Genomic DNA, 26,699 nt, shown 5'->3' on the forward strand with positions numbered 1-26,699 from the left:
AAGGATATATGTAACCAGATGTTCATAGCAGCACAATTCACCATAGCTAAGATCTGGAAACAGCCTAAGTGCCCATCAGTAGATGAATGGATTAGAAAACTGTGGTACATCTACACGATGGAATACTATGCTGCTGTTAAAAAGAAGGAACTCCTACCATTTGCAACATCATGGATGGAACTGGAGAGCATTATGCTAAGTGAAATAAGCCAGTCAATGAAGGAAAAATACCACATGATCTCACTCATTCATGGCTAATAAAGACCATTACAAACTTTTGAACAATAATAGATACAGAGGCAGAGCTGCCTCAAACTGATTGTCAAACTGCAGTGGGAAGGCCAGAGAGAGTTGGGGGGCAGGAGGGAGGGGAGTAAGAGATCAACCGAAGGACTTGTATGCATGCATATAAGCATAACTAATGGACATAAGACACTGGGGGGTAAGGGAGGGTTGGGGTTTGTCAAGGGCGGGGGGGAAAAAAGGACACTTATGTAATACCCTTTGTAATACTTTAAGCGAAAAATAAAATAAAATAAAATAAAATAAAAAATAAAACATTCCTGGTTGGAAAAAAAAAAAAAAAAAGCCCTCACATTCTAGGGATTTTCAGTATAAAATGCATCAACATGGACACAGAGCCCACCACAGGCAACAGAAGAGTATTGGGGCAAAATCAAAGTTTAAGATTCTATTACAGCACTTTGGAGAGAGAGAAAAAAAAGAGTTCTAAAGTATTTCATTCCTTTAATTTATTTTACAAACTATTGGTTAAATCTGATTTTAATTACCCCTTATCCAGTTATCACAATATGTTCTTTTGAGGTGTTTGCCCCCGAAAGGGCTTGTGTTGTATCCATCCCATTAGACCAGTGATGGCGAACCTATGACACGCGTGTCAGAGGTGACACACAAACTCATTTTTTTGGTTGATTTTTCTTTGTTAAATGGCATTTAAATATATAAAATAAATATCAAAAATATAAGTCTTTGTTTTACTCTGGTTGAAAATATCAAAAAATTTCTATATGTGACACGGCACCAGAGTTCAGTTAGGGTCTTTCAAAATGCTGACACACCGAGCTCAAAAGGTTCGCCATCACTGCCCTAGACCAATGGGTCTCACAGTGTGACCTGTGGACAGGTAGCAACAGCATCACCAGGGAACTTGTTAGAAATGCAAGTTCCCAGGCCCTATCTGAGACCTACTGAATCAGAAACTGTGGGCGGGGCGTAAAACTCTGAGATTTAATAACCCTCTACTTCAGTGGTTCTCAACCTTCTGACCCTTTAAATACAGTTCCTCATGTTGTGACCCAACCATAAAATTATTTTTGTTGCTACTTCATAACTGTAATGTTGCTACTGTTATGAATCGTAATGTAAATATCTGATATGCAGGATGGTCTTAGGCGACCCCTGTGGAAGGGCCGTTCGACCGCCAAAGGGGTCATGACCCACAGGTTGAGAACCGCTGCTCTACTTGATTATGGTGCACACTTAAGTTTTAGCTATAGATTAGCAAAGAATGCAACATCTCCCACAACTTCTGATGCAGGGAAATGGTAGCAGTTACCTATGGCAAGTGCTAGATATGGAACGGAAATGTTTGGGTTGTTGTTTTTATAAGAGGGTGGAGAGAGAGATTTGCTGTTCCCCTTATTTATGCATTCATTGGCTGATTCTTCTATGTGCCCTGGCCAGGGATTGAAACCACAACCTTGGTGTATGGGGTTGACACTCTAACCATCTGAGCTACCCAGAGCTGGCATGGGAATGTTTTTAATAGCCATGCCTTCCCCTCAGCATATCAATACACCAAAAGTAAAACAACCCGTCACAGGCAGAGAAATAAACCAACAGTGCAGCACACAAAGGGCCTGCCAGCCAAAGACATATGGACTAAATGAAACTATATTCCTCTTGGTTGGGGTTTGATTAAGGGGAAAAAGAAATGCAAAGAAATCTCAAGATGACAGCAAATGCCAAATAGGAAAAGAAAGGCCAAAATGAGGAAATGTAAGGGTATGGAAGTGACATTTATAATCCTCCCTGTATGACTGCGAGTCATATATTCCTACTCAGAATGAGAAGAAATAAGCTTAAATTCAGATTGGTGAGCACAGTTTTCTTCACTTCCATGATACAGCTTCCTTGACCCACAGGAAGAGCATTCAGCTAAAAGGAACACAATCAGAAAGTGGCAGACAGAACTCACAGAAACACAGAATAGAATGGTGGTGACCAGGGGCTGGCAGTGGGGGAAATGGGGAGAGGTTGGTCAAAGGGTACAAACTTCCAGTTTTAAGATGAGTAAGTTCTGGGGGTCTAATGTACAGAATGGTGATTAGAACTAATAATATTGTATTGCATACTAGAAGACTGCTAAGATTATAATCTTAAATGTTCTCACCACAGAAAACAAATGGTAACTATGAAAATGTTAATACCTCGGTGGTAATCATTTTGCAATATATAAGCATATCAAATCAACATATTATACACCTTAACAATGTTATATGTCAATTATATCTCAATAAAGCTGGAAAATTTTTAATTTTTGAAATAATAGACATTCTACAATAATAATTTTACAAACCAACAATTGAGAAATGTGATCTAACAAAGCTGTGCTGTTTTCTAGTGACAAAAGGCATCCTCATGGATACATAGTTTGGTACCAAAGGACTTGTGTGATGGAAGACAAAACATTGTGATTGGGTCTTTTCCAGACAATTTAGGTGCATGGAATATGCAATGCAGACCATAGATCCCTCCCTCCCCTAGGGCAGGGAGGGTGGGTATTTTCACCCTCATATCACTGGGACATTCAAAGGAACAATGCAAAAGTGCAATCCTCTAACTCCCTATTAATCATTGCCATTCTCAAGGAAATATGCTGAATCCTAAAGATTGTTAAACACCAAACAAAGTTCTCATAGTCACTCAGGAACATTTTTAGAAGCACCTATCTCCCACTTGGCAACCATCCCTAAGGGCTGCAAACTCATAAGGGCTGAAGCTGACTCTTAGTCAGGACTTCAGCTAAAGCTAAAATTAACTACCGGAATTGCACCTTGAGGCAACTGCACAGCAAAGAAAATTTCAAAGTGCAAATAATATGAAGTCAGAACTCAAGTATTCAAGTAAATCCCGGATTCTCATCCTATTGCTTCTACTGAATAAATATTAAAGATGTCTAAAAATAAGACATATATTCATTTAAGAGGTCATAATGCAGTAGAAGATCAAAAGTGTGTGTTTTGTTTGTTGATTTAAGATCCTAGTATAGTATTGCATTAATAATCTAAAGTGGAAAATAAAACTTCCTTGAAATAAGCAGGGATGAGGTTCAGTCTACACAGAATTTTATGAAGTGAGAAAAGCTGTTGACTCACAGAATTCCTTATCACTTGAGTAGCAAGTACAGTGGGGCCTCACCTCTTTTCCCTCAAGCAATTGATGCCTACACACTTTTTGTATTTCAACTTTCCTTCTTCTCCATCTCTCATATTTGTATGTATGTATATGTGTGTGCATGTGTGTGTGCACGTGTGTGTGTATATATAAACTCATTTACATTCTTCACATACTGAAAAAAAAATAGCCACAAATTCTTTGTAGCTCTTCCCTTCAAGAAATGGAGCTATAGGCTTGCCCTGTGACTTGATTATGACAATGAGACAGTAGCAAACATAAAAGAAGAAACATATTTTAAAAGAGTATGTGCTGGGCCCCAACCAACGTAGCTCAGTGGTTGAGTGTCAAGCTATGAACCAGGAGGTCATGGTTCTATTCCCGGTCAGGGTATATGCTTGGGTTGTGGGCTTGATCCCCAGTGTGGGGCCTACAGGAGGCAGCAGATCAATGATTCTCTCTCATCATTGATGTTTCTATCTTTCTCCCTCTCCCTTCCTCTCTGAAATCAATAAAAAAATATTTTTTAAAAGTGTGTGTATTAGGTCTTGTCCTTTCTTACTGCTTTTGGAACCCAGCTTCCATGTGAAGAAGTCCAGACTGGTCTGCTGGATGATGAGAGATGTGTGGCCCAGTTCCCCCATCACTCCAGCCAACTACCAGGCAGGTGAATGAGGCCATCCAGGACCAGCCAGTATCTAGCTGACTACAAAAGTATAAGTGAATATGCCCAACACCACATGGAGCAGAGAAGAGATAGCCCAGTTAAGCCCTGCCTAAATTATCAACCATAGAATTATAAGCAATAAGTGGTCATATCAAGCCACTAAGTTTTGAAGTGGTTTGTTATAGCAAGAACTAACTGATATACAAAGGTTTAATTACAAGAGACAATGCCTAACCTAAAGGAATAAAGCCAAAGACATAAACTTGTAGGCATCAGAGAACTAGAAGGAAAGGTATTCTTAGGGGGATGGTGAATAAAGGAGAGTCATCCCAAAATCATACAGCCAGGCACTGTACATTCCTTGCTTTCAGTTGGCTTACCCAACCTAAAATAAACACTTTAACCAATGACTTGGGACCTTCACTCTGATCTATATCATTAGAAACCATCTGGTAGAGTAAAAAAATGAAACATGGCCCTGGTAATTATCAACATATAACTAAGACTTCAGTCTAAACAGCTAAGGATCTGCCTAGGCAACCCTTATAAAATAAAATGGGGTTTTAAGTGGAACAGTGGAACATTGTATAAGGAGGCCCTTCATTACACATAAAAGGACATGCTGTTCTACAAAATCAATAAGTGCTTTGAAGTGACAATGTCCTGGAACTAAAAAAGAAGTTGCCTTTCAATCCACTCAGGCAAACCTAAGAGCTCTGAATCTTCATTAAAACTGAGGCAATTTTGTAAAACTACTCAGTATATGAAGCAACTTTCATCATGTACTTTCAAATTGAAAATTAATGGCTGTGATTTTAGAAATGGAATAAATGCAGGGCACTGTCCCCAGGTTTTTATACAAATCTGAATCAATGAAGAACTCAAAGCACATTGAAGGCTAGGAGGTCAGAAAAAAGTAGAACATGCAGACAAATCTCATTATTGGTTGTCTAACTGGGACTCAGGGTGCATGTCACCCCCAGTCACAATACAGCTCAGATATCACCTAGAACAGCACATTGTCATAGGGTTCTGAGGCCCATTGACACTGAGCCAGTCCTATGCGAAGGTGTCATGTTGAAAGGGGAGGACATCAGTTATCTCAAGGAAATGAACTAAAAAAAATTACAAAAGTTAAATATGAAGAGGAAACAATATTTCAGGGATGTCACCAGTGCCAAGTAAAAAGAAACAGTACCAAAGGAGTCCATCAATACAATACAATAATCAACATGGGAGGCTTTCAGAGACCCAGGTGGTAATAAAATAAATAATTTTCTAAAAAAGTTCATATTGCTACTAGGCATTAGGGGCTCCAGAGTGGAAAGCACCCATCAAAAAAGACTGCCAACCTGGCCAATGTTTCTCAGTGGTTAGAGCATCTGCCCACACACTGAAGGGTCGTGGGTTCGATTACTAGTCAAGATTCACAAAGTCCATCGTCAGCCTGCAGACTGAAGGGTCCCAGGTTCGATGCCAGCCAAGGGCACATGCCTGGGTTGCGGGCTCGATCCCCAGTGGGGGACATGCAGGAGGCAGCCAATCAATGATTCTCTCTCATCATTGATGTTTCTATCCCGCTCCTTCTCCCTTCCTCTCTGAAACCAATAAAGAAATATATTTTTTCAAAGTCCACCCGGGTCCAAGGTGTGTGCAGCAGGCAACCAATCAATATGTCTCTCTCAGGTCAATCTCTCTCTCTCTCTCTCTCTCTCTCTCTCTCTCTCTCTCTCTCTCCTTCACCCCATTCCCTCCCTCTCTTCTATTCTCTCTAAAAATCAATGGGAAAAATATCAGGTGAGGATTAACAAAAAAAGACAGGGGGGGAGGGGGAGAGAGAGAGAGAGAGAGACTGCCTAAGCTGATTTGTCATGTGGCTGTGTCTGTCTGTATTTGAGTCATAGGAAAAGAAGTTTCTTTAATTGGGTGCATACAGCAGACACCAAGTCAAATGAAATCATAAGTCTCAGTCACAGGTTGCCCTCAGCATCTATTTTGAAGCAGTTGAATCTGCAACGAAACAAAAGCAAAAGTGGGCCCCCTACTGCCAGGCAGTTCAATTTCCTTGGAAGTCAGCATTGCCTCTCTGTGCTGGGAAGTAAGAAACTATTGGTCAAGAGCCACTCTTCGGACCACAACCAAGGCCACTTTTCAAACCTGCCTTTGAGGTGTCCACTTAGACACCCATTTCAGGAGCTGTGCTAAGATAAGAGGAGTCTAGAAGCTTCTTCCTATGATTGGCTCAAGCATAAATAAGCGGCCAGGATATCACACATAACTTGGGGTGCACAACTAGGCTCCTACTAAGTCTAGCCTATTGGTCAAGAGCTTTATTATCAGGCAGACCCAGGTTGCACTGGGGTTTCTATCACCTCCACCTCCTGCAATAGAAATACTATAATCTGGGTTAAGTAAGAGAAAATGTTTGTCAAGGATTTAGCACAGTCTCGATGTAGGAAGTTCTCATAGATGGAAGCTGCTCAGGGCGAAGCCAGCATGGATAAAGTGCATTACCTGCGTCAACAGAGCTATATCAACGTTTTGATGAATCTCAATTTAATGTAGTCATTCGAGGTGGCTATTCAGACAACTACCACTTAGGAATCTGGTGAAATGTTTCATTTTTCAGTCAGCTATTCACTACTGGTGAGTCAGGGTCAGAGTTTGACCCCATTTCCTGTTCACTCTAAGATAACAGAAGCTCCAGATCCCAGCCCAGCTTCATCCTTAACTAGCTCTGGAGTCATGGGTGGAGAAATCCAAATACCTTTTATCCCACTTCACAAGAATTCTAGGGATTTGAGAGCCATCCAGTTAAAGAGCTCTGCCAGGCCTCTGGCACTGAAATATTTATCAGTCACAGGGCCAAGGCAGCGAACAATCCTTTAATCCCATAAGTAGGACCCGGACCCATTATTCAAGAATGCTCACTATGGCCAATTTTCATGGCCATGAAAATTGATCCCACCTTTAGTTCAACTCCAACCTTGAACCTCACAAGAGAAGAATCAGAGCACATATTTAATAATTTCTCAATGGTCTTCCCCAGGAAAAGGGAAGTAAGTATCTGGCATTGGCATCATCCTCTTAGAGATTCTGCAGGGCATGATCACATGCATCATCTCATTTGAGCTTCATTACATTTATCCCCATTAAAAAAAAAAAGAAAGAAAGAAAAAAGAAAAACCAAGGCTAACAGAGGCCAATTGCACGGCTGTTCAGTAATAAAGCTGGGACTTAAGTTCAGCTCTTCTTAACTCTAAGCCCTCTTCTTAGCTTTAAGCCCAGGCCCCTTCCCATTACACCTGGGGAGAAGGCAAGGCATGCCAAATTTCAGGTCTCAATTCCAGATGTGTGAAAAATATTAGCCATGGGATCATAATTTTCAACCACAAAACAAAATAAGAGGCAATGGCTTAGTCACAAAATAGTTCTAAATAAGTCCCCACATGACCTCCATGGCCATGAGCTTAATGAGACTTTCCCAAAGTTAGGCACTGCCTAGTGCTTCAAACAGAGCCATCCTCAGAAATGTTCTGGTTAGTGACAACAGCTGCCATTTCTGACCTTCCTTCCAGGTAAGATGATGTGAAACAATTTGCTCACAGACTATGCTATATCCTGCTGCCAGCAGGTAAATCTCATACCTTTACAAAAACTGTTCAGTCAAGAATGTGTTTCAAACTATTTGAATTTTAAGGGGAAGCCAGGAGCAGTGGGAGCAGAGGGAACAGAAATCCCTTCCAATTAAAGGCAAGTTCATTAACACTTTCATACATATGGATTAGCCATTTAAAGCAAGGTTAAATGAGTGGCCTTGTGAAAAGATTTTTAATGTCAGGAATCTCATAAAAATTCCGTATGCTGCACCAGCCAATGCCCTTGACTCATTACCAGTGTCCTTTGTCCCCTCGGATTAATCCCTCAGGTCACTAGCCTAAACAAGGTGAATATCAGGTCCCCAGTGAGTGCCCCCCCCCCTAATTAGATTCCAAACATAATGGAGAGGAAGAATGATCATGGAAGAGGTCTGAACACCATCAGGATGTAGCATTTCTATGCTTAGGTATCTCAAGTCTTATCTATAGAGAGGGCAGGCAGAGCAATGCTGAAGCTGCAATTGGGTGAAGATGCAGCTGGCCTTCGATTTATTTATGGGAGAAGGCGATGTTTAGTATTTTATTTTTATCTGTACTTAGACAAAATTATGAAATGGTCTTGTTTGTCTCACTTGATCATGGCCTAAGTGACCATGCCTGATGTCAATGTTCTGTGTGATTGCTTATATCCTGATGTCCAACAGGAGACACAATGCCAGGCTCTGAGCACATAACCAACAACCCCAAGGCCTACCTGTGAGTGTCCAACAAGCTCCCAGATATCAGGGGCTGCACTTTAACAATGTGGAGATTTAAACTTTTTCTTAGGGAAAGTACAGATTATGAAGGGTATTGACAGCTGTGGTTAGGTAGACAGGCTTCTACTTGGGATCCTGATGGTGGGCAGATATATTTTGGAATATAACAAAGGAAAGGCCTGGTAACAAGATTAGGATGCAGGGAAAGGAGAAAATATATTCTGCATGAGCTATAACTCTCAAGAAGAATGTGACATGCATGTTAAATGCAAGAATTGTCTCCATTCTAATAAACCTGGTAAAGTTTTCTGGTTAACAAAAGATGACAATTGCCCACTGTAGTTACCCAAGAATCTAAATGCAATTGGCATTCATTAGTGAGCTAGATGTCTTCATATCTTTGCAGTTGTACTTTTTTCTTTATAGCTGTTGAATGGCTATTAAAATCCTGACCATTGAAGTCTTACCTTAGATTCTGTTCTCAGCAGACATTACCAAAGTGCTGATAGTATCAAGTCTACATTAAACAGAAGGCAGCAATGCCAGCTGTGTCTTTAGCCCACACATCCCAGTAATGCAGCCCACATGTAGAGCATATGCAAAAAAATTAGTAAAAAAAACAGTACTTGAAATCAAGCAGTTTCCTTTTTAAAAAATTTCATTTGGAAAAAGTCTAACCTTCCTTTCTTGTATAGCCTGGAAGACCTATTGAGTCCCCAGCCTGTGGTAGAGAAGAATCCGCATGGATTCACAATGGGTAACTTGTCCAAAGTCTAGTCTGTAACAATTCGTGAGCATCTAAGGTTACTCATAAAAATAAAAACTGCTACTTATGTTTCCATGTAAAAATCCTCTAATGCCTATACTTTAAATTCCTTCAATAGTAACTTAAGGCACATTCCATAGTGGCAGGGTTAATTCAACTCAATGAATAAGATTAGAATAACTCAAGTGTATTAGGCAGGGACGAGGACCAGTGAACTCAGACAAACCATCTCCTTCTTCACCCGGGATTCCTTCTGGTATTGGTCATCATCCAAATGGCATCTCCAAATGCCACCATTGTACCAAGAACCCATGAAACACATGGCTGTCACCTACACAGGTGGTGTCATGCTGGCGGGTGACTCCCTACACTGTGGTACTGCCTCCTGTAATGTTTGCAGGCCTCCATGTTCTCAGTATTTCCAGCCTTTGAGAGATTTCAATTTGCTGTATTTTTAGAGTACATGTGGCCTGTCACTTAGCAGCGACACTGAAAGATAACATCTCAGTGATTACACAGTGCTGACGTCTTATTATTTGATATTAAAATCCCATCCAAAATCCCAAGCCTGATAAGCTAAAAGTGAGGTTTGAAAATAAAGCACCTGGCAGATCTGATTGCAGTCACTCAAATGGCATTTTGTTAGCTGGCAACTCATTAGCAAGCTGGCACGGTTTCAACCCGCTGCCTTTCTAGGAATGGGATCCCTGTGCTTTCTATGAAGGTGATCAGGCTGGCCACACTTCAGCTAGATACCCCATTTCACCTGTTCTCACGAGGGCCTTCTGTTATGCAAACTAGTGGGAAAGCAATTACATGCTCCAAAAGATTAAGACTAGAAATTTCACATTCAGAGAACTGTCATTTTCACCTCCTAAAATGTAAATTCTTACCAGATATTAAGATATATTTTTTCACATAATGTCACCTAATGATTGGAGGAAGCAACACCTCAGAAAGGAATGCTATCTCCCAAGTTCAATGAGAGTTCAGATTCCAAAGCTATGAGAGACTGCCTAATAGATGAAGGTATCATGGGATGGAATATATGCTCCTTCAGCTTTTCAAGGCCACTTGGAGGCTGGACACTGGCTAGTAACAAGCTAAATGCTCTGAATGGACATGAATGAAGTTTGAGCAAAGAGCAGCAGGACAGAAAAATGGAACTTAAACAAGAAATACACACACACACACACACCATGGCTTGAGGAGAAATCTCCATGCATGGAAATAAAGGGGAACAGCTCATACTACTCCATGCCAGAAAATGTGCTCCACGCTCTCACACAACAGAAGAACATGGTCACAACTTGTCCCAGGTCTAATCTGGGACCCCAACTGTAATTGAATGGACCAGCAACTAAGATGTTATTCATGAAAATGAAAACTGAAGCCCCAAGATGTCCTGGTAATTTCCTATGGTGACAGTCAATAAGTGGAGATCTCAGAAGGAGGTCCCTCTACCCTCCTCGGCCTCTTCTCCTAGTGTAGAGAGAAAAACCCTAGCAGAATGGTTTCCATTTAGGACCATGTCAGCCTACTCACACAAGCTGAAACCTCTCTTTATGTATTATTGTTAGGCAACATCTTAATAATATTGAAGCATATTAAGTAGCATTTTATATTTAAACTAGAGGCCCAGTGCATGAAATTTGTGCACTGGTAGGGTCCCTAGCAGCTGCCGGCTGCCAGCTGCCAGCCGGGAAATCCCTCCCTTCCCCTGGCCAGGCCCACCTCCAGGTTGAACTCTCAGAAGACCTCCGAGTCAAGGGGACAATTTGATTACTATGCTTTTATTATATGGGATAACTACATTTAAAGGATTAAAAATAAACCAACTAAAATATAAGGGAAATTTTCCCATAGTTAAGAAAGGAAGTCAGAGGAGAAGGAAAGGAGAAAATGAAACAGCCTTTTGGTCTTGTCAAGAGGGCACAGGCCAGGCTGAGGGACCCCTGCCCCACCCTCAGTGCACAAATGTCATGCACTGGGTCTCTAGTTGTTATATAAAAGTTACTAATAAAACACACTTCCTATAGACTGGCATAGCTCAGTGGTTGAGCATCGACCTATGAACCAGCAGGTCATGGTTTGATTCCCAGTCAGGGCACATGCCCAGGTTGCCGGCTCGATCCCCAGTGGGGGATTGTGCAGGAGGCAGCCGATCAATGATTCTCTCTCATCATTGATGCTTCTATCTCTCTCCCTCTCTGAAATCAATAAAAATATATTTAAATAAATAAGTTAATTAATTAATTTTTTTAAAAAAAACCACTTCCTCTTACCCCCAGGAGGAGAAAGATACATACAAAGATAAGAAATATGATGTTTTAAAGATAAGACAAGTGATACTGGGTGATAGCTGGAACTCAAAGGAAGGAAAGCTGATTCATCCCCAGCAGGAGAAGTTTGCAGGTGACATGGGAGAGAAAGGACAGGCATTCATGGGAGAATACTGCATGAGCAGAACCAGGAGTCAAGCAAAACCGGGGAATTGGCCACCCGTGCTGGTGGGTCAGGGACATTTGTGGGGAATCATGCTGGGAGTATTCTAAAGAGCAAGCTAGTGCAAGGATTGAGACCCAGGCAGAAAGGAAGTGGAGGAAAGAAAGTGGGCGGGCACTGTTTTCAGACCACACCAGGAGGCCGATCAGACAAAGACTAACTAGTAACCACTATGACTCTGAGTATCAAAACTCACACAACAACAAAAAAAACACAGGACAATGCAGAACACATTTGGAAAATAAGTGATAGAACTTTTGAACATTCACACAGGGAGCTGCAGTTCCTATAACATACTGTGCATGGAGTAAGAATTTTACTAGAGGATAAAATTCTGAACAGAGAGTATTCTGTTTTTTATGTGCATTAAAACAGAAAAACATATCCCATTAACCTAAGGACCCAGTATTAAAAAATATGCAATACAGCCAAAGCTGTAGAACGACCTTTAATAAAGTGTTTTAAAAATAATTAAGCTGCTATAAGATTAGGCCTGTTTTTAATTTTCTTTATTTTGCTTACTTGTGTGTTGTTTTTTCTACGATCATGAACTGCTCATAAAAAGGGGAAAGGGTATTTTGTAAACCCTGCCAAGAGTAAGTCTACAAAAAAAGTGTGTCATACATGAGTGGAGGTCAATTACATTGACAAGTCAACACTTTCAGCAGGCCAGCATTTGCTCAGATGCAAGAGAGAGTCAGAAGCCTGAGATTGGGGAGTGAAGGACCTGCAGTGATGGCCGGTACCCACCTGGGTCACAGAGGCACTTGTAGCTGGTGCCCACGCTGCGGCAGGTGCCGTGAGCACAGGGGCTGAGCGCACAGAAGTCCACCAGCTGAGCACAGGTGGGGCCCGTGAAGCCAGCGCTGCAGCTGCAGCCGAAGCGCACCCCGTCGGCGTAGCAGGTCCCGTTGTTCTGGCACGGCGATGAGGCACACGGGTCCACTTTCTCTTCGCAGGCGGAGCCGAAGTACCCTGCCAGGAAACACAGACCCAGAGGATGGGTTAAAATTTTTTAGACTGCATTTACACATAACAACTTGTAAACTGAGTACAGAATTCTTTTCCTCGTTGTGGACTGATTAGCCAATTAATACATTAATAGTCTGCAGGTATAAACAAAGGCAGGTACGGCAGGTTTTCTTGGTGTGGGTAATTGGGGGTTAAATTATTACTAAGTCCTGCGCTTCCAGTTTTCTTGCAATACAAAATATGACTGCTCAGATGTATAGACATGCAGGGACATGAACACATTTATATACGCATACATATGTGTGTCTATATATACTATGCAGGGGTGGGGAACCTTTTTCCTATCAATGACCTTTTGGATATTTATAACATCACTCGCTTAATATAATTTACTTACTATAAATTTATGTTGCTATGAAAACAAGCTCCTAGATTTATTGAATTTCAAGTCCTGCCTGTGGTTGCCTTGGCAGGGCCAGACCAAATGATTTTACAAGCCTTATGTGGCCTGCGGGCCAGACGTTCCCTACCCCTGATTAGAAAGATGTCAAAAATATATTAACAGTGATTACCTTCAGGAAAGTGGGATTGGGGTCAGTGCAGGGCTTTCACCTCTTATTTTATACACATTGCTGGGGAAAGATATTCCTCACTTTGCTTTAACAGGTAAAGATATAATACTGAATTTTAAAAATTAAACCCATGTAAAATAACACACAATAAAAAAACCTTTCTCCCATCTTTATTCCTTTGTCCCCCATTCCCTTCTCTAGAAGCAATCACTTTTGGCAGTACTTGGATATATATAAGTTGGCTATTGCACTAAATACACTGTGGTATATCCATACAGTAGGAAATTATTCAGCAATGGAAAGGAACTAAGTTATGACTCATGACATGACATAAATCAACTTCAAAAAATCATGGCTGGTGAAAGAAGCCAGCTACACAACACATAATACATACTTCATTTATAAGAAATGCCCAGAAAAAGCAAGTCTAAAGATATAGAAAGTAAATCAGTGGTTGCCTGGGGCTGGGGTGGGAAGAAGAGTTGACTTCAAATGGCCATGATGAGTCTTTCAGGGTTGATATAAATCCTATCTAATAAAGACAGAATATGCAAATTGACTGTCATTTCACAACAAGGATGGCAGCACCCACAGCCAATAAGGAGGTAATATGCAAATTAATGTGACAAAGATGGTGGTGGCCGCCCGGAGAGAAGGCGGGAGGTGGCTCCCGGCCCTGAAGTGAAGGCGGGAGGCAGTTCCTGGCCCCAATGCGAAGGCGGGAGGCGGCGGCCAGAGCAAAGGCCCGGGCCCTGGGTGCTGGAGAGAAACCGGTGCTGGCAGCCAGGGGAAGGAAGGCCTATACTTGCACGAATCTTCATGCATCAGGCCTCTGGTGTTTTAATATTAGATTGTGGTGATGGTTGCACAACTCCATATATTTATTAAAATGCATTGAACTGTACTCTTAAAATGAATGAAATCTATGATATGTAAATTATACTTCAATAAAGGTTCTAAATTGCATTCATTTTAAATGTGTTTAATTGTATAGGTGATTTTTTATTGTGTGTGTGTGTGTGTGTTTCAGTATTTCTCATTTTTAAAATGTCACATATTTATGTGTGTGGGTCTGTAGGCTTGTGTGTCCATGTAGGTGTTTAACAATGCTTTGGGTAAAATCTATTTTTCTTTTAATATTTTAAGAGAAGTTTAAAAATTAAATGGAGATTATTCAAATTTTAGAAACAAGAGTTAAAGAATTTTACTCATATACAGTTTTTATTCCAATATTCTATTTCATGGTTTTTACCTCCTTTAAATTTATATTTACCCATCTGCATGCAGAACTAGAAATGCTGGTAGCTTCTGTTGCTATTGTTAAGGACATAGGGAATATACACAACAAAAGTTGTCCCCAGACTTAACCATCTGAAGCATCATCCAAAAATTGGCATAATCAACATGGTATTCTTCTGTCCAAAATAGAAAATTCAAAAATTATCTAATGCTATCCAACATTTTATAATGTTTTGGGTAGTTTTTAATTTTAGAAATAATCCTAAGAATGTATCACACAATCAGTTTTAATAACACTTCAATTCTGCCAAGAGTCCCCTTGCAGCCTAGAGTGGAATACAGTTCTATCCTTCATGAAATGTTTTCCATTTCATTCTGATTGCAAAGGAGACACTTAAGCACACCGTTATTACCATAGGACAAATAGAGAAACCAGGGCAAGTCCTGACCCTTTTAATCTACTACTGCCCTGTCCCTGCAACAAGGCAAAATTACTTTCTCCATAAAGTTGTTGTGGGTTCTAAAAAGATATACATCAAAATTCTTAGAACAGCTCCCAGTCCAATGCTGAATGACTGAATAAAAATGGTAATAAGAATAGAAACAGCTGACATCCTCTGGGGGCTCCACATTCATAAACACATTTGAACTCCAAAACACAAAGAGCTCAATATAGGAGAACAAATGGAATACTGCTTTGTGGAATTTATAATAAAAGCGTAATATGCAAATTGACTGAACGGCCAAACAGCAGAACGACTGTCCAGACCACCACACTATGACACGCACTGGCAACAGGCCAGCCAAGGCGGGTGCGATGTGATTGGTCAGGGGGCCCCACCATTGCCCCATGATCGCCCTGCAGAGGGAGGCCCAGGCGGGGTGAACGATCAGGGGGCTCCGCTATCAATCGCCCTAAAGAAAGAGGCCCAGGCTACCCAGCTGGCAGCGCTGCAGTGGGTGGGTGGGGCCTCCTTCTGCGGGGTGATCGGTCATGGGGCTCCCAGTCTGAGAGAGGGTGCAGGCCCGGCTGAGGGATCCCCCCCAGCCCCCGAAGTGGATGATTTTTGTGGACCGGGCCTCTAGTATTGTAATATAAGTAAAAAAAAATAACAATAGCAGTGTTTCTAAAATGACTAAAAGATGGATAAATTAGCCATACTGAAGGAATAATGTATAGTCCTAATTGGAAGCTAACATATTTGAATTAATAATCCCACTTGAAGGTAGAAAATGAAAAACTATTTGATATGTTAACCAAAAGATGCATTGAGAATAACGAAGATAGTGATATTTCTTGTTTGGAATAGTTTATTTCAAGTCATACAAACCTCATATGATGGACATCAGGAAATACTAAAATGAAAATACCAGAGCTCCAGAGAGAAACTCAAACACATGGGAGAAATACCAGCACTGGAGAGCTTTAAAAACAACTCACTGTAATAAGGGGAAGTTTAGAAAAGGATGAAAGATTAAAGGATTAAAATGGAGAATAAACAAAACAGAACTACAAAGGAAATCTCTAAGGAATGCAGGGATAATGCAAAAAAAAAAAAAAAAACACACACACACACTATAATTTACTTAGTTGACTGTTACTTCAAGTTTTATATTTGAACCAGTATTTATATATGCCAGCTGACCATTTATTCTGTAAATAAAAAAGAAATCAACACCCCTGAGATATACACATTACGGAAATCACATATTTAAGACCCAAAGAAAGCACTTCTGGGAGACTTTAAATTGCAAAACAATGGAGTCACTCTATGGAGAAAGCTATCTAGATGTCAGAAGTTTCTGCAAGATTGATAAGGGGGGGTATGGAATAAAGTAACACTGGCATTTTTGCTGACCCTGTAAAGATCATTTATATAGAAGAAACGATATGTGTGGGCACTTAAAACCAAACACGTGATTTCACTGACTTGGCAAATGGTTCCAGTCAGAAATTTAGAAAGTATACCGGATTGCTTCTTGTCCCTTAACCCCCATAGCTAACCAATCAGTGGATAGTAACAGGTTCTATTTCCAAAATAGTTTGTGAATCCGAATGTTTTATATCATCTCACCGCCACTCTACTAGTCAATTATCTTTCCCCTCGTCTATTATAGGTTTCCTCTGGTGAGCATCCCTGTTCTATTTTACCCCTATAACCAATTTCCCAAACAGCAATGAAAACGATTTTCTTCGAACGGAAATACCATCATCGTTTCTCCCTTCCATGGGCAACAAGTCCTACAGGCCTTGACTCAGCTGACCACTCTGAGCCCTCTCTTTCCAGGACCTGGCCATGCTGTCTTCCATGCAGTTCCCAGAAATGACAAGCCATCCCCCACCTGGAGCCTTGAAACATTCCAGTGCCTGGAAGTTCCTGCTCACACAGAGGGCTCCTTTTAATTCTCAGCCTCAGTGCTGGACAGACAGGCTTTCCCTGATCACCCCATTCCAGGTACATATATCTCTTGCTTATTCTGTATCACAGCACTTTCCTGACTTTGTGAGATGTAGTTGTATGTTGGTTTACCAGAAAATAACCAGCTCTCATCCCCAACAAGATCCAAGGCCTCCTAAAGGAGTCACATGGGTTCCTCTCACCCTAGAAGCTCAGCACCCAACAGAGTGGCCACGCAGTCAAAATTTGTGGAATAACTGAGCAGATGAAAAAATGGACGAGTGACAGAGGACATTTTCTAATAGATTTATTCCACAATTTTAAAAAAAAAGTAGATTGAGAAGTATGGGTTAGGTTTGGGGAGTTACAATAAAGGAATATGAAAAGGGTGAATATTAGTTACTATCTGCTCTGATTACAGATAATATAAATAATCAGTGAATCAAGACAGCAGTAGAAAATTTGGTGCCTTGATGAGTTGCAAAGGGAAACAAAAAGAAGGTCTGTAGAATCTTGACTCTCAAAGAATTTAGTCTTCAACAGTGAAGACCAGAAGGACATATTTGCGATGACGCGAGAACAATGTGAGGCCATTTTTTCTTTCTGCAAACACGGAATGATTCCCGCATGAAGTGAGGTTGCAGGGACAGGCCCGGCTGTCAGCAGGGGATCGGTGTGTGTGGCACAGGCTCTGAGAGCAGCAGTGATTGAAAAGAAGGAAGGATTGTTAGGGGTGTGCAGGCCAGGAAAACCTCACAGAGAGCTGGAGTTTGCACTGGGCCTCAAAGAAAGCCCTGGATTTGGTTGGGCAGACAAGGACGAGAAATGATATTGGGATCAGAGAAGAGGTTTTGGCTGATGTTTATGGAAAACGTAATTGGGACCACATTTGTTCCAGTTCTAAGAAAGTAGACAGCTATGCATGATAAAGAGGAGAAGGGGGAATATCCAGGAAAAGCAATTACAAAACCATCAGATGTAAAAGACCCAAGACAATCACATTTAAAATGTGACTTTTAATTTTTAAGAAAATCCATGTGAGAGAGTAAAAACCACTTTAAGAACTTCTTAGCAGAACAAAAGGATGAATTTAGATTTAAGACAGGAAAATGAAAAATAACTAGGAAATAGAGGAATATTAAGTTAACTTCTCCCCAGTTTAGACTAAATATATAAAAGTCAGAAGAAATGAAACCTAAAGTAGATGAATTATATGAACAAAAATAATTGGCTATTAACAGTGGAAATTTAGAGGTTTAGTGAGAAAGTTCTGCTATTTCCTTTGGGCATTCATTTATCTAACATATTTATACATAACATATAATCATTGAGGCCAGGCACTGCTTCAAGACCTTGCATGTTATTGAGGAACTAACTTGTAAAACACTGACCAATCTGTTCCACAGTCTTTACCCGTATTGCTACAAATCGTCCCTCTTCCCTTCTCACCTCAATTACATTAGTAAACACCTGATTTCCTACTTCAGTCTTGACCTCCTCTAATTCACTTTCTATACTGCTTGCAATTAGGGAAAGCAAAACAACACAAATAGATGATATCCAGTAGCCTCAGAATGAAATGCAGACTTAGTGTGGCTTATACGACCATTCGTGATGGGGCCTCTGAGTAGTCCCCTCATTTATGCTCACTTTCCATACTCCTCTTGGCCTTACCGAAATATTGGCTCTCCCCCAAATCATGAACTCTCCGCATCTCCTTGCATTTTTAACACATCTTTCTTTCTACTTAGAATATTCTATGTGGATTATGAATCTTTGTAACTGAGTATATCTACATGAATCTAGAGTGATTGCCTCTCTAACTTTCGACTATCATGTGCCAGCCTTTAACTGGGCATCAGAATGGTTCCCAAAGCAAAGAGCTCAAGGTGAAGGGTAGGACCCAGGCATTCACTAGAAGTGAGCGCTGCTGGCCCTCACTGCTAATGGGAGAAGCAGGCAAACAAAATTCCTTCCAGTGTTTTTATTTAAACCATCTCAGAGAAACTGTGCTGTGGGGAAAGAAAAGGGAGAAGAAACAAAAAAGAAATAAGGGCTCAGTTGTAAATCACAAATTAATGAGCATGTACCAAACATAGAAATAAAATTTTACACACACTTAGTAAGTCTTCATATCCTATTTTGTTTCCAAAAGGTGAAACCACATAGCACTGGGAACTCCAAGGATCTCAGCTGCTAAAATTCCTAAATGAAGTGGTGGTTTAGGGATAAAGCCAAATTTTAAAAGAATAAGAACAGTATTTCATTCAGGCATGGTAATTTTATGAGGACATGTTACATGTTTCTTACGTAAATACATGCAGTTTTATATGGTCCTAAGAGAGGGCTTTCACCAAACTCATACATATCAGGATTCTGGGGGGAAACCAAACAAATCCTAGAACTGGATAACTCATAAATCCTATTGGAGAGCATGCCCACTTCCTGAGCCATACACATTAATCTCAGAGATAATTTTTATGACAAGTGTGACTATTGCCTGTAAATCCCTTTAAGATGGGAAGCATCACCACTGACATGAGTTGAACAAAAGGATTTACATAGCTAAATTACTCAAGGCTATAAAATGTAGAAAAACAAAAAATTGTTTTGGATAAAACTTTGGAGCAGGTTGCAATGGGATTCAACCTTCAGGGCCTTTGGCTCAACATTAAGTTTCAGACCCAGACCTTCCTTAGAGTCGCTTAGAGATTTTAAAACTTTTCTCTATAAACATTACTTGAATAAACAAATGGATTTAATATCTCAGTAAGGGGCTCTCAAGCAGATATATCTAAATTGGAGACTTTTAGGAATGGGGTTCCTTAAAGGTAATAGTCAACCCTCATCATTTTATAAGGAAACAATGTCTGGAAGAGATAAAAATTTTATGACTCACCCAAGGTGATATGATTAATTCTCCATAATCATCATCATCATCATCACTAATATTTATTCAGCACTTACTATTTGCTACTTACAAAGAGTATACTAGTATCACCCCCATTTTTTAAGCGAGGAAAAGGAGCCTCAGAGAAGCAAAGAGCTGTAAAAGGTACATCCAGATATCAAACCCATAGTGTGACCCTAAAGACACATTTGTAACCACTCCACGCTCCTGCTGCATCATCAGAACCAGAATCAGGTCTACTGGCCCCCAGGCCAGAGAAAGACACTAGCTCTCACTTTGGCGATGGATTTTCCAAGTTGTAAGATCTGTAATGTCTGACAGTAAAATCCAATGTGGCATTCTAACAGTTACAGGTCTGAAGGAAAGGAGTCCCTAACTGTATACAATACATGTCTTCATGGCTGCCGTACAAGAGCAGTTACTATAAATGATATGTGTCTATAATCCTCTCAGGAGTTTAGCACTAGAAAATGTCTTTACATTCATGCTTTAAAACAGCAGTCGGCAACCTTTCAGACCTCGTGGATCACCAGTGGTCCACGGACCACGAGTTGGCGATCGCTGCTTTAAAACTCATTGGAGAAATGTCACAGGAAGCTTCATATTCTCACTTTGGTCTTTGATTACCACATGCCTTCTATGGCAGGTAGATTTCAGGAGGATGGATAGATTATATGAGAGGGGCCCTGTGTGATGAGAATGATCACAGGTGCAGAACTGACAATGTTTTCATTTCCATTAATTTATTTTTATTCCTCATTAATTTATGTTATATTCTACTTCTTCAAATCACAGGTCTAGGGAGAGAGGATAAAAATTGAGATGCTGAAGCAAAGATGATGGCTAGACAGTAATATTCAGATTTTATTTATATACAGATTTAAATATATTCATGTATGTAACTACAATGGGCAGTAATGGTAAGTATAAACAATTAGATATCTGCAGAATTAAAACGCACTTAGTTCTCTAACATATATGAGCTTCTCTCCTTCTCAAATCCTGTCCTTCTACATCTCTTTCCTGCACTTCTACAACAGCTCCCAAACTTTTCTCCTTATTCCCATTCTTGTTTCCCTCCAATCTATAATGTTCCAGGATGAAATTTTCAAATTCCCATTAAAATTCATTAATGGTTTGGCCGTTAATATTGATAAAGCAGCTAATATTTATTGAGCTACTTTCTGGTAGCAAGCAAAGCAATAATAACAAAGCATTCTGGGGTTTTAAAGTTCTTGCACAAAAATCCCTTGTGATTCCAGAATGGCCCTGTGAAGGAAGCGGTATCATCACCTCCCACATCTACTAATAAAAGAACTGGGTCGGAGAGGGGGATTAATGATTTTTCAGCAGCCGATGACCCTGAAGCCCACCCCCGGCTATGGCACAGCCTGCAACCAGAGTGGATGGCAACTGTGGAGCGCAGGGTGAGGCGCACTGTGAAGAACTCGGAAGTGTTCTACGGGCAAGTGATGATGGGTGCTGCTGCACGGCCATCAGCCCTTCCAGTGTTTCTAAGTTTTCCCATTTGTTTCAGAGACTCCAGTGGAGGGTGAGGAGCGGGGCTCATCCAGCACATTTAACTCCATCGTCATGCTGACCACAGTCATCACAAACACATCCAGCTACAAAGGAACACACCAAGGCCGGCTGCGACCACCCAGCTCCTGCACCCACTCAGGTGAGCAGGAGCCAGGAGACAGGATTCATCTTTAGCTGATGCTCAGGGCTTCACAACATTAATGAATATGAGACACTGCTGATATGAAACGCTGCCAATCACAGGTGCGGCTACCGGCAGCCCCGAGCCATCGGGTTACTGGGTGGTCAGTGGCCTTTTATCAACACCCACGCAGTACCACTGCCTTCCTGCTACCTCACAGTCAGGGGCAGCTTAGGGTCATTTTGTGCACAGATATGTTTCCTTCCACACTCACACTCCTCATGCACCCTCCACACAGGATGGCATGCTACTCTGTGTGGTTGTCAATGTCACTTCAGTGGATCGGGAGTTTACATGCTGGTTTTAAGAAGTAAAACCTCTAAAACGTGCTATTCTTGCAACATCCAAGATTTCAAGTAGTTCCTTCCATAACATTCCTCCAAGCAGAAACAGAAACAAAACTTCCTCTAAGCACAAAATCATTCCTTGAACACCCGCTTGATAGCTGTGATTACCCGCCTGCTTCTTCACATGAAACTTCACAATGTAGAACTATTTTTACCAATAAAAGTAGGACTGAAGAAGCATTTGAGATCTTACTTCTCAGTAGCTGTCATCAGTTTGGTTAAAATAAACTCTTACAAAACAATTTTTTTAAAACTAGCTCTAAAGCCTTGGCTAGTATGGCTCAGTTGGATGGAACATTGTCCGGCGCACCAAAAGGTTGCCGGTTTGATTCCTAGTTGGGGCACATACCCAGGTTGGGGGTTTGATCCCCGGTTGGAGTGCATATGGGAGGCAACTGATCAACGTTTCTCTCACATTGATGTTTTTTCTCTCTCTCCCTCTCCCTTCCTCTCTCTCTCTAAAATCAATAAAAATAGATTTTTAAAACAATAGCTTTAAAGATGTGGCTTTCCAGGTGACTCGAAATTTCTGAGATGTTATAAAGTTGATTTAAAATCAAAAGCAGGTGAACTTTACCCTGAATATTTTTCATGTGAACTGGTATAAAAAACCAATAATTTAACAAAATATGAATCTTAAGTGAAATTCACCATTAGAAAGAAATTCCATTTTATTATAGTTATACATTTTCAATGTATACATAAAAATCACAGGAATTCCTAGATTATCTCTAATAGTCAAACATAATGTTCAAGCCATTCTAGCACAGAACTAAAAAAATATACTAGTATATAATTCTTTTAAAATAAACAGAACAAAATAGGAAGTTCCCTTGTATAGTGTTTTTCAAAAATTCAAAGTACAAAGCTCATCAAATAAGTTCATGATTTAAAATGGAAAACAAAGGTGCTGCTGGGGCAATAACATTTACCTTCTGGACACTGGCAGGTGAATCCACTGAGATTAGAAATGCACGTTGCTCCGTTTCTGCATGGGTCTAGGATACAATAATCAATCTTGGATTGGCAAAGCTCTCCGGTATAACCTGAACAGAATAAGAAAGGTATTTTACATAATATGTTATGCCAAAGCCACCATGAACCATCCCATGAATTGATGGAGTCAGCTGGTGCCCACCCAACGAAGGCAACAGCCCTGAGCGCACATTTCCCACCAACAGCCCTGTCCAGGTTTCATTCCTCAGGTGAGTGGTTCTCCACGGGTGACTCTTTCCTTGCAGAACATCTGGCAATGTCTAGAGACATTTATTGTCACAGCGATGGGGGTGCTATTGACATCTAGTGGGCAGAGGCCAGGGATGCTGCTAAACATCCTACAATTCACAGGACAGTCGCCAGCAATAGAGCTATCCAGCCCAAAATGTCCCTAATGCGGAGTTAAACATGCTGGTTTAGGTCAATGAGACATTGATCTTTCTGAACAAAAACACTCATTTTGTCCCAGTGCCTCTCATCTTTCATTAAACAGAACCTGGTCCTTTACAAAGCAGGGAAATAGCTCCTTCAGAACATTTTTCAGAATCCTTAGGAATATTTACAACCTCTAGAAAGTTAAAGATCATTTTACAATAAATTATTTGACTACAAAACTTTATTACTAAGGAACTTATAATTGTGATATTCAATGAATAAGTAAAATAATTAGGTCAAAAACAGGTGACCATTGGAAGCACTGATGTCTCCTTATAGGGAATTAATCACAAAGATCTATAGTTTCTTTGAAGAACATTCTAGCAAACAGAAAGGATATAAGAAAAGTTGTGCCTCAGGATATACAGTAAGAATGTCTTTCAAGGACATATGGGATGAATGGAGAAGCTCTAAACTGAGGCTTGGTGCTTTTAGCAACTGACCCTGAGAAATGACATTAGATAAAATCAAGTTTGTATGCTAGTACACCATCAAGGAAATGCATTGAGCTATAAACTTATTCAGTAAGCTCACTACCGGATTACATCTGGTCTGAGGTAGACTTAGAGTATTTAATTCTATACTAGTTTGTATTTAAGTATAAAAATATAAGTTTTAAATCTATCAGTGTTTGGAGAAAATAAAATAGCTAAGTTCCCTGTGAATGTCAGAATGGCTTCGAAGAAAACTACATCCTGGTGATCAGTCTTTTGACTGTTTTCAACATAACAAAAAACCCACCCTACTCCCACCAGCACCCCCATGTCAATATCTATATTGCCTGTACTCTTCCAATGAAGGAAAACCTGGAGTTTAATGGCAAATTGCAGGGGCATCCTCGAAGTTGGCCAAGTGGTCCGATTATTAAAAAACAAGGCAATCGACCAGTGCTTTTCCTAAACTTCTCCTTCTCTGCACAACTGTTGTTGTGTATTATGTTTTCTTCACGACTCTGCTACTGAAATAAAAATAGGCCTCTGCTGTTGCCTTCACTCTGGAGGCAGAATGTAGTGGTTTCTTCAGAAGCTTCCAGGGTGAGAATTGTGCTGAGAGCTATTTTTAACATTCCTATCTTTTAATAGCCTGTCCTGGGCAGTGAGGCCGGCTGTTGGGTTTGTCCTGAGAGCCTGAAGCCCCTGGAGAGCCCACCAGCCCCAGGCCTTGCCCTGGGGGGATCTGAGCAGCCAGGGCCAGGACTCAGCCACTGCTGCTGAGACAGATGCCTAATATTAGCAACTGAAGTAAGAAATAAATAGCAGGGCTCCACGCGCCATCAACACGGTCCATCTCAGAGGCATCCAATATCAAAGTCGGAAGGCAGGAATTATTTAACAGAAAAAAAACGAGTAAGATCTGCTGGCAGGGGGAAAAACAAAGCCATCTGAACAAATGGAAGCATGATTTTAAAAACAAAGGCAAAGAAAAGAAGAGCTAAGAGGCCCACCTGTGAGAAGAAATTAATAAAGTATAAAATGGGACGATGGGATAGGAAAGCATGAGAGAAAGCTGACAGCACAATTAGGAAAATTAATCTCAAGTTTAGAAAAAAAGTAACACATCCAACAAGTACATAGGCAAAAGGCACAGTGGGAAGGACAGAGGTTGGGGAACGAAAGGTCCGGAATGATGACGCACCAATCAGCTGAGTGAGCAGGGCAAAACCATGGCCTTTGCCCTTCATTTCCCTCGGGGTGAAACAGGGGTAATAATACCTGCTCCCTCCAGGGTGGTTGTAAGGATTGAATGAGAGCAACTCCAAGGAGCAGGAGCCGTTCCTATCAAGGGCAGCCTTGAGTCCACAGTGGCTTGCACCACACCTGGCTCAATATTTTTGAATGAATGAATAATTTATGGATTTTAACACTGCCACCAATGTGCCAATATTGTTTGATCTCCGCTTTGAACAGGCAGCTTAGAGCAACGGTTCTCACAGTGTGGTCCCCAACCAGCAGCAGCAGCCTCCCTGGGAACTGGCTACCAATGCAGAGTCCCCAGCAGCACCCAGACCTGGAGAATCGGACTCCGGGAGTGGGGCCCAACAATTTGAGTTTAAGACACCCTCCGGGTGATTATGACACAAAGTACATGCTAAAGTTTGAGTATATGTACATGCTAAAGTTTCTGATCTGGAAAACTAGCAGAAAACAGTTTTTAATAGCAAATATGAATATTAGTCATTAAAGAATTACACATACAATGCAGATAACAGAGGAAAAAGATCAGAGTGAAGGTCAAATAGAATGTATCATGTCAGAAAACCCTCATGGACTGCGCTGTCCACACATGCTGTTTCTTTTCATGAGTAGGAACCTCTAAGGCTCAGTTGCTGTGCCTGCCATTGCATTGTTGGCGGGTTTGCTTCCCTATTCTTTAAGAGCAGGTGTTAGTGATTTTTGTCCCCAGCTCCCAGCACAGAGCCAGGGACACCACAGGTATCCATTACACAGTCATTAACGACTGTCTAAGCACCGTGCTTTGCTATTTTTTAGATAATCCCTTTCATTCTACTTTCCTTAAACCTAAGTAAGAAACTGTGATATTGATATAGGCCAGATAGCTTATGACACCTGAATCTTCTAATCTGGTGGTTACAAAGGGGAAGAGATTTCAAGAACATTCTTTTCATTGAGTAGGTCCTGATGATTCCCTGAGAAACTTAAATCAAAAAGGAAGGAAACCTGAAGTTAATTAAGAAATAGGCCGTGGGACCAACAAGCAAAGGGATTGACTTAAAAATATTCATCAGTTGAATTCTAAGTCTGTATTATAAACCAAACTACAGAGGGGGCAGTCCGTCATTCTTTCAGAAAGAAGGTTTGTGAGTGAAAACTCGGGGGATCTAAAGGAAGTCTGGAAACAGTTCCTGCCTGCAGAGAGCTTGCCCTATGGTGAGGAGAGAACCACGTTCACATGAAAGGAACACATGGTGTGAGCAAAGCAAGGGAATGGCACCGAGTCAGGCACATTCAGGGACAAGGCTGGGCCGACTGAAGTGTTGGGGGACAAAGAGAAAGGCTAGGCTGGGCGCAGGCCCTGACAGGCCTCAAGGGCACGTGCTGAGGCGCTGGGGTTACCACACGTGGTAGTGTCTGTGAAGGTTTCTGAACAGTGTGCGGATGTGAGAAGGCACATTGCAGATTGGTCATCCCCTGTTCTCATCCACTTCAATTTTAGGGGGGAGCTTGAGTCTCCCCTCCCTTCTCCGTGGGAACAGGAGCTCTGGTATAGACCAAATGAGGGAACTCCCGAGGGGCCATCAAAAAATTGGATGTGGGGTAGTGGGCAGAGCCTCGAGGAGAGAAGGAAGAGAAGAAAATTCTAATCTTTCTCCTCTGTCAAGAGGCTATGAATAGGTGCCCTTTACAGATCACCTATTCAATGCCAGTTGGGCAT

General features: G+C 41.0%; 1 protein-coding gene across 1 annotated transcript in view; it reads right to left on the bottom strand.

Moving 5' to 3' along the window:
- The window catches only part of DNER (delta/notch like EGF repeat containing), a 232,127-nt gene that overhangs the window by 45,644 nt on the left and 159,784 nt on the right, over positions 1–26,699 (bottom strand). Inside the window, exons 7-8 of the mRNA XM_070422316.1 lie at positions 22,808–22,921; positions 12,463–12,687 (exon numbers count right to left, since the gene is read on the bottom strand). Coding sequence (XP_070278417.1) covers positions 12,463–12,687; positions 22,808–22,921 — 339 coding nt within the window. The remainder of the gene's footprint in view (positions 1–12,462; positions 12,688–22,807; positions 22,922–26,699) is intronic.

Source organism: Myotis yumanensis, unplaced genomic scaffold, assembly GCF_028538775.1.
Source record: "Myotis yumanensis isolate MYYU_CA2020_CCGP unplaced genomic scaffold, mMyoYum1.0.hap1 SCAF_8, whole genome shotgun sequence".
Lineage (NCBI taxonomy): Eukaryota > Metazoa > Chordata > Mammalia > Chiroptera > Vespertilionidae > Myotis > Myotis yumanensis.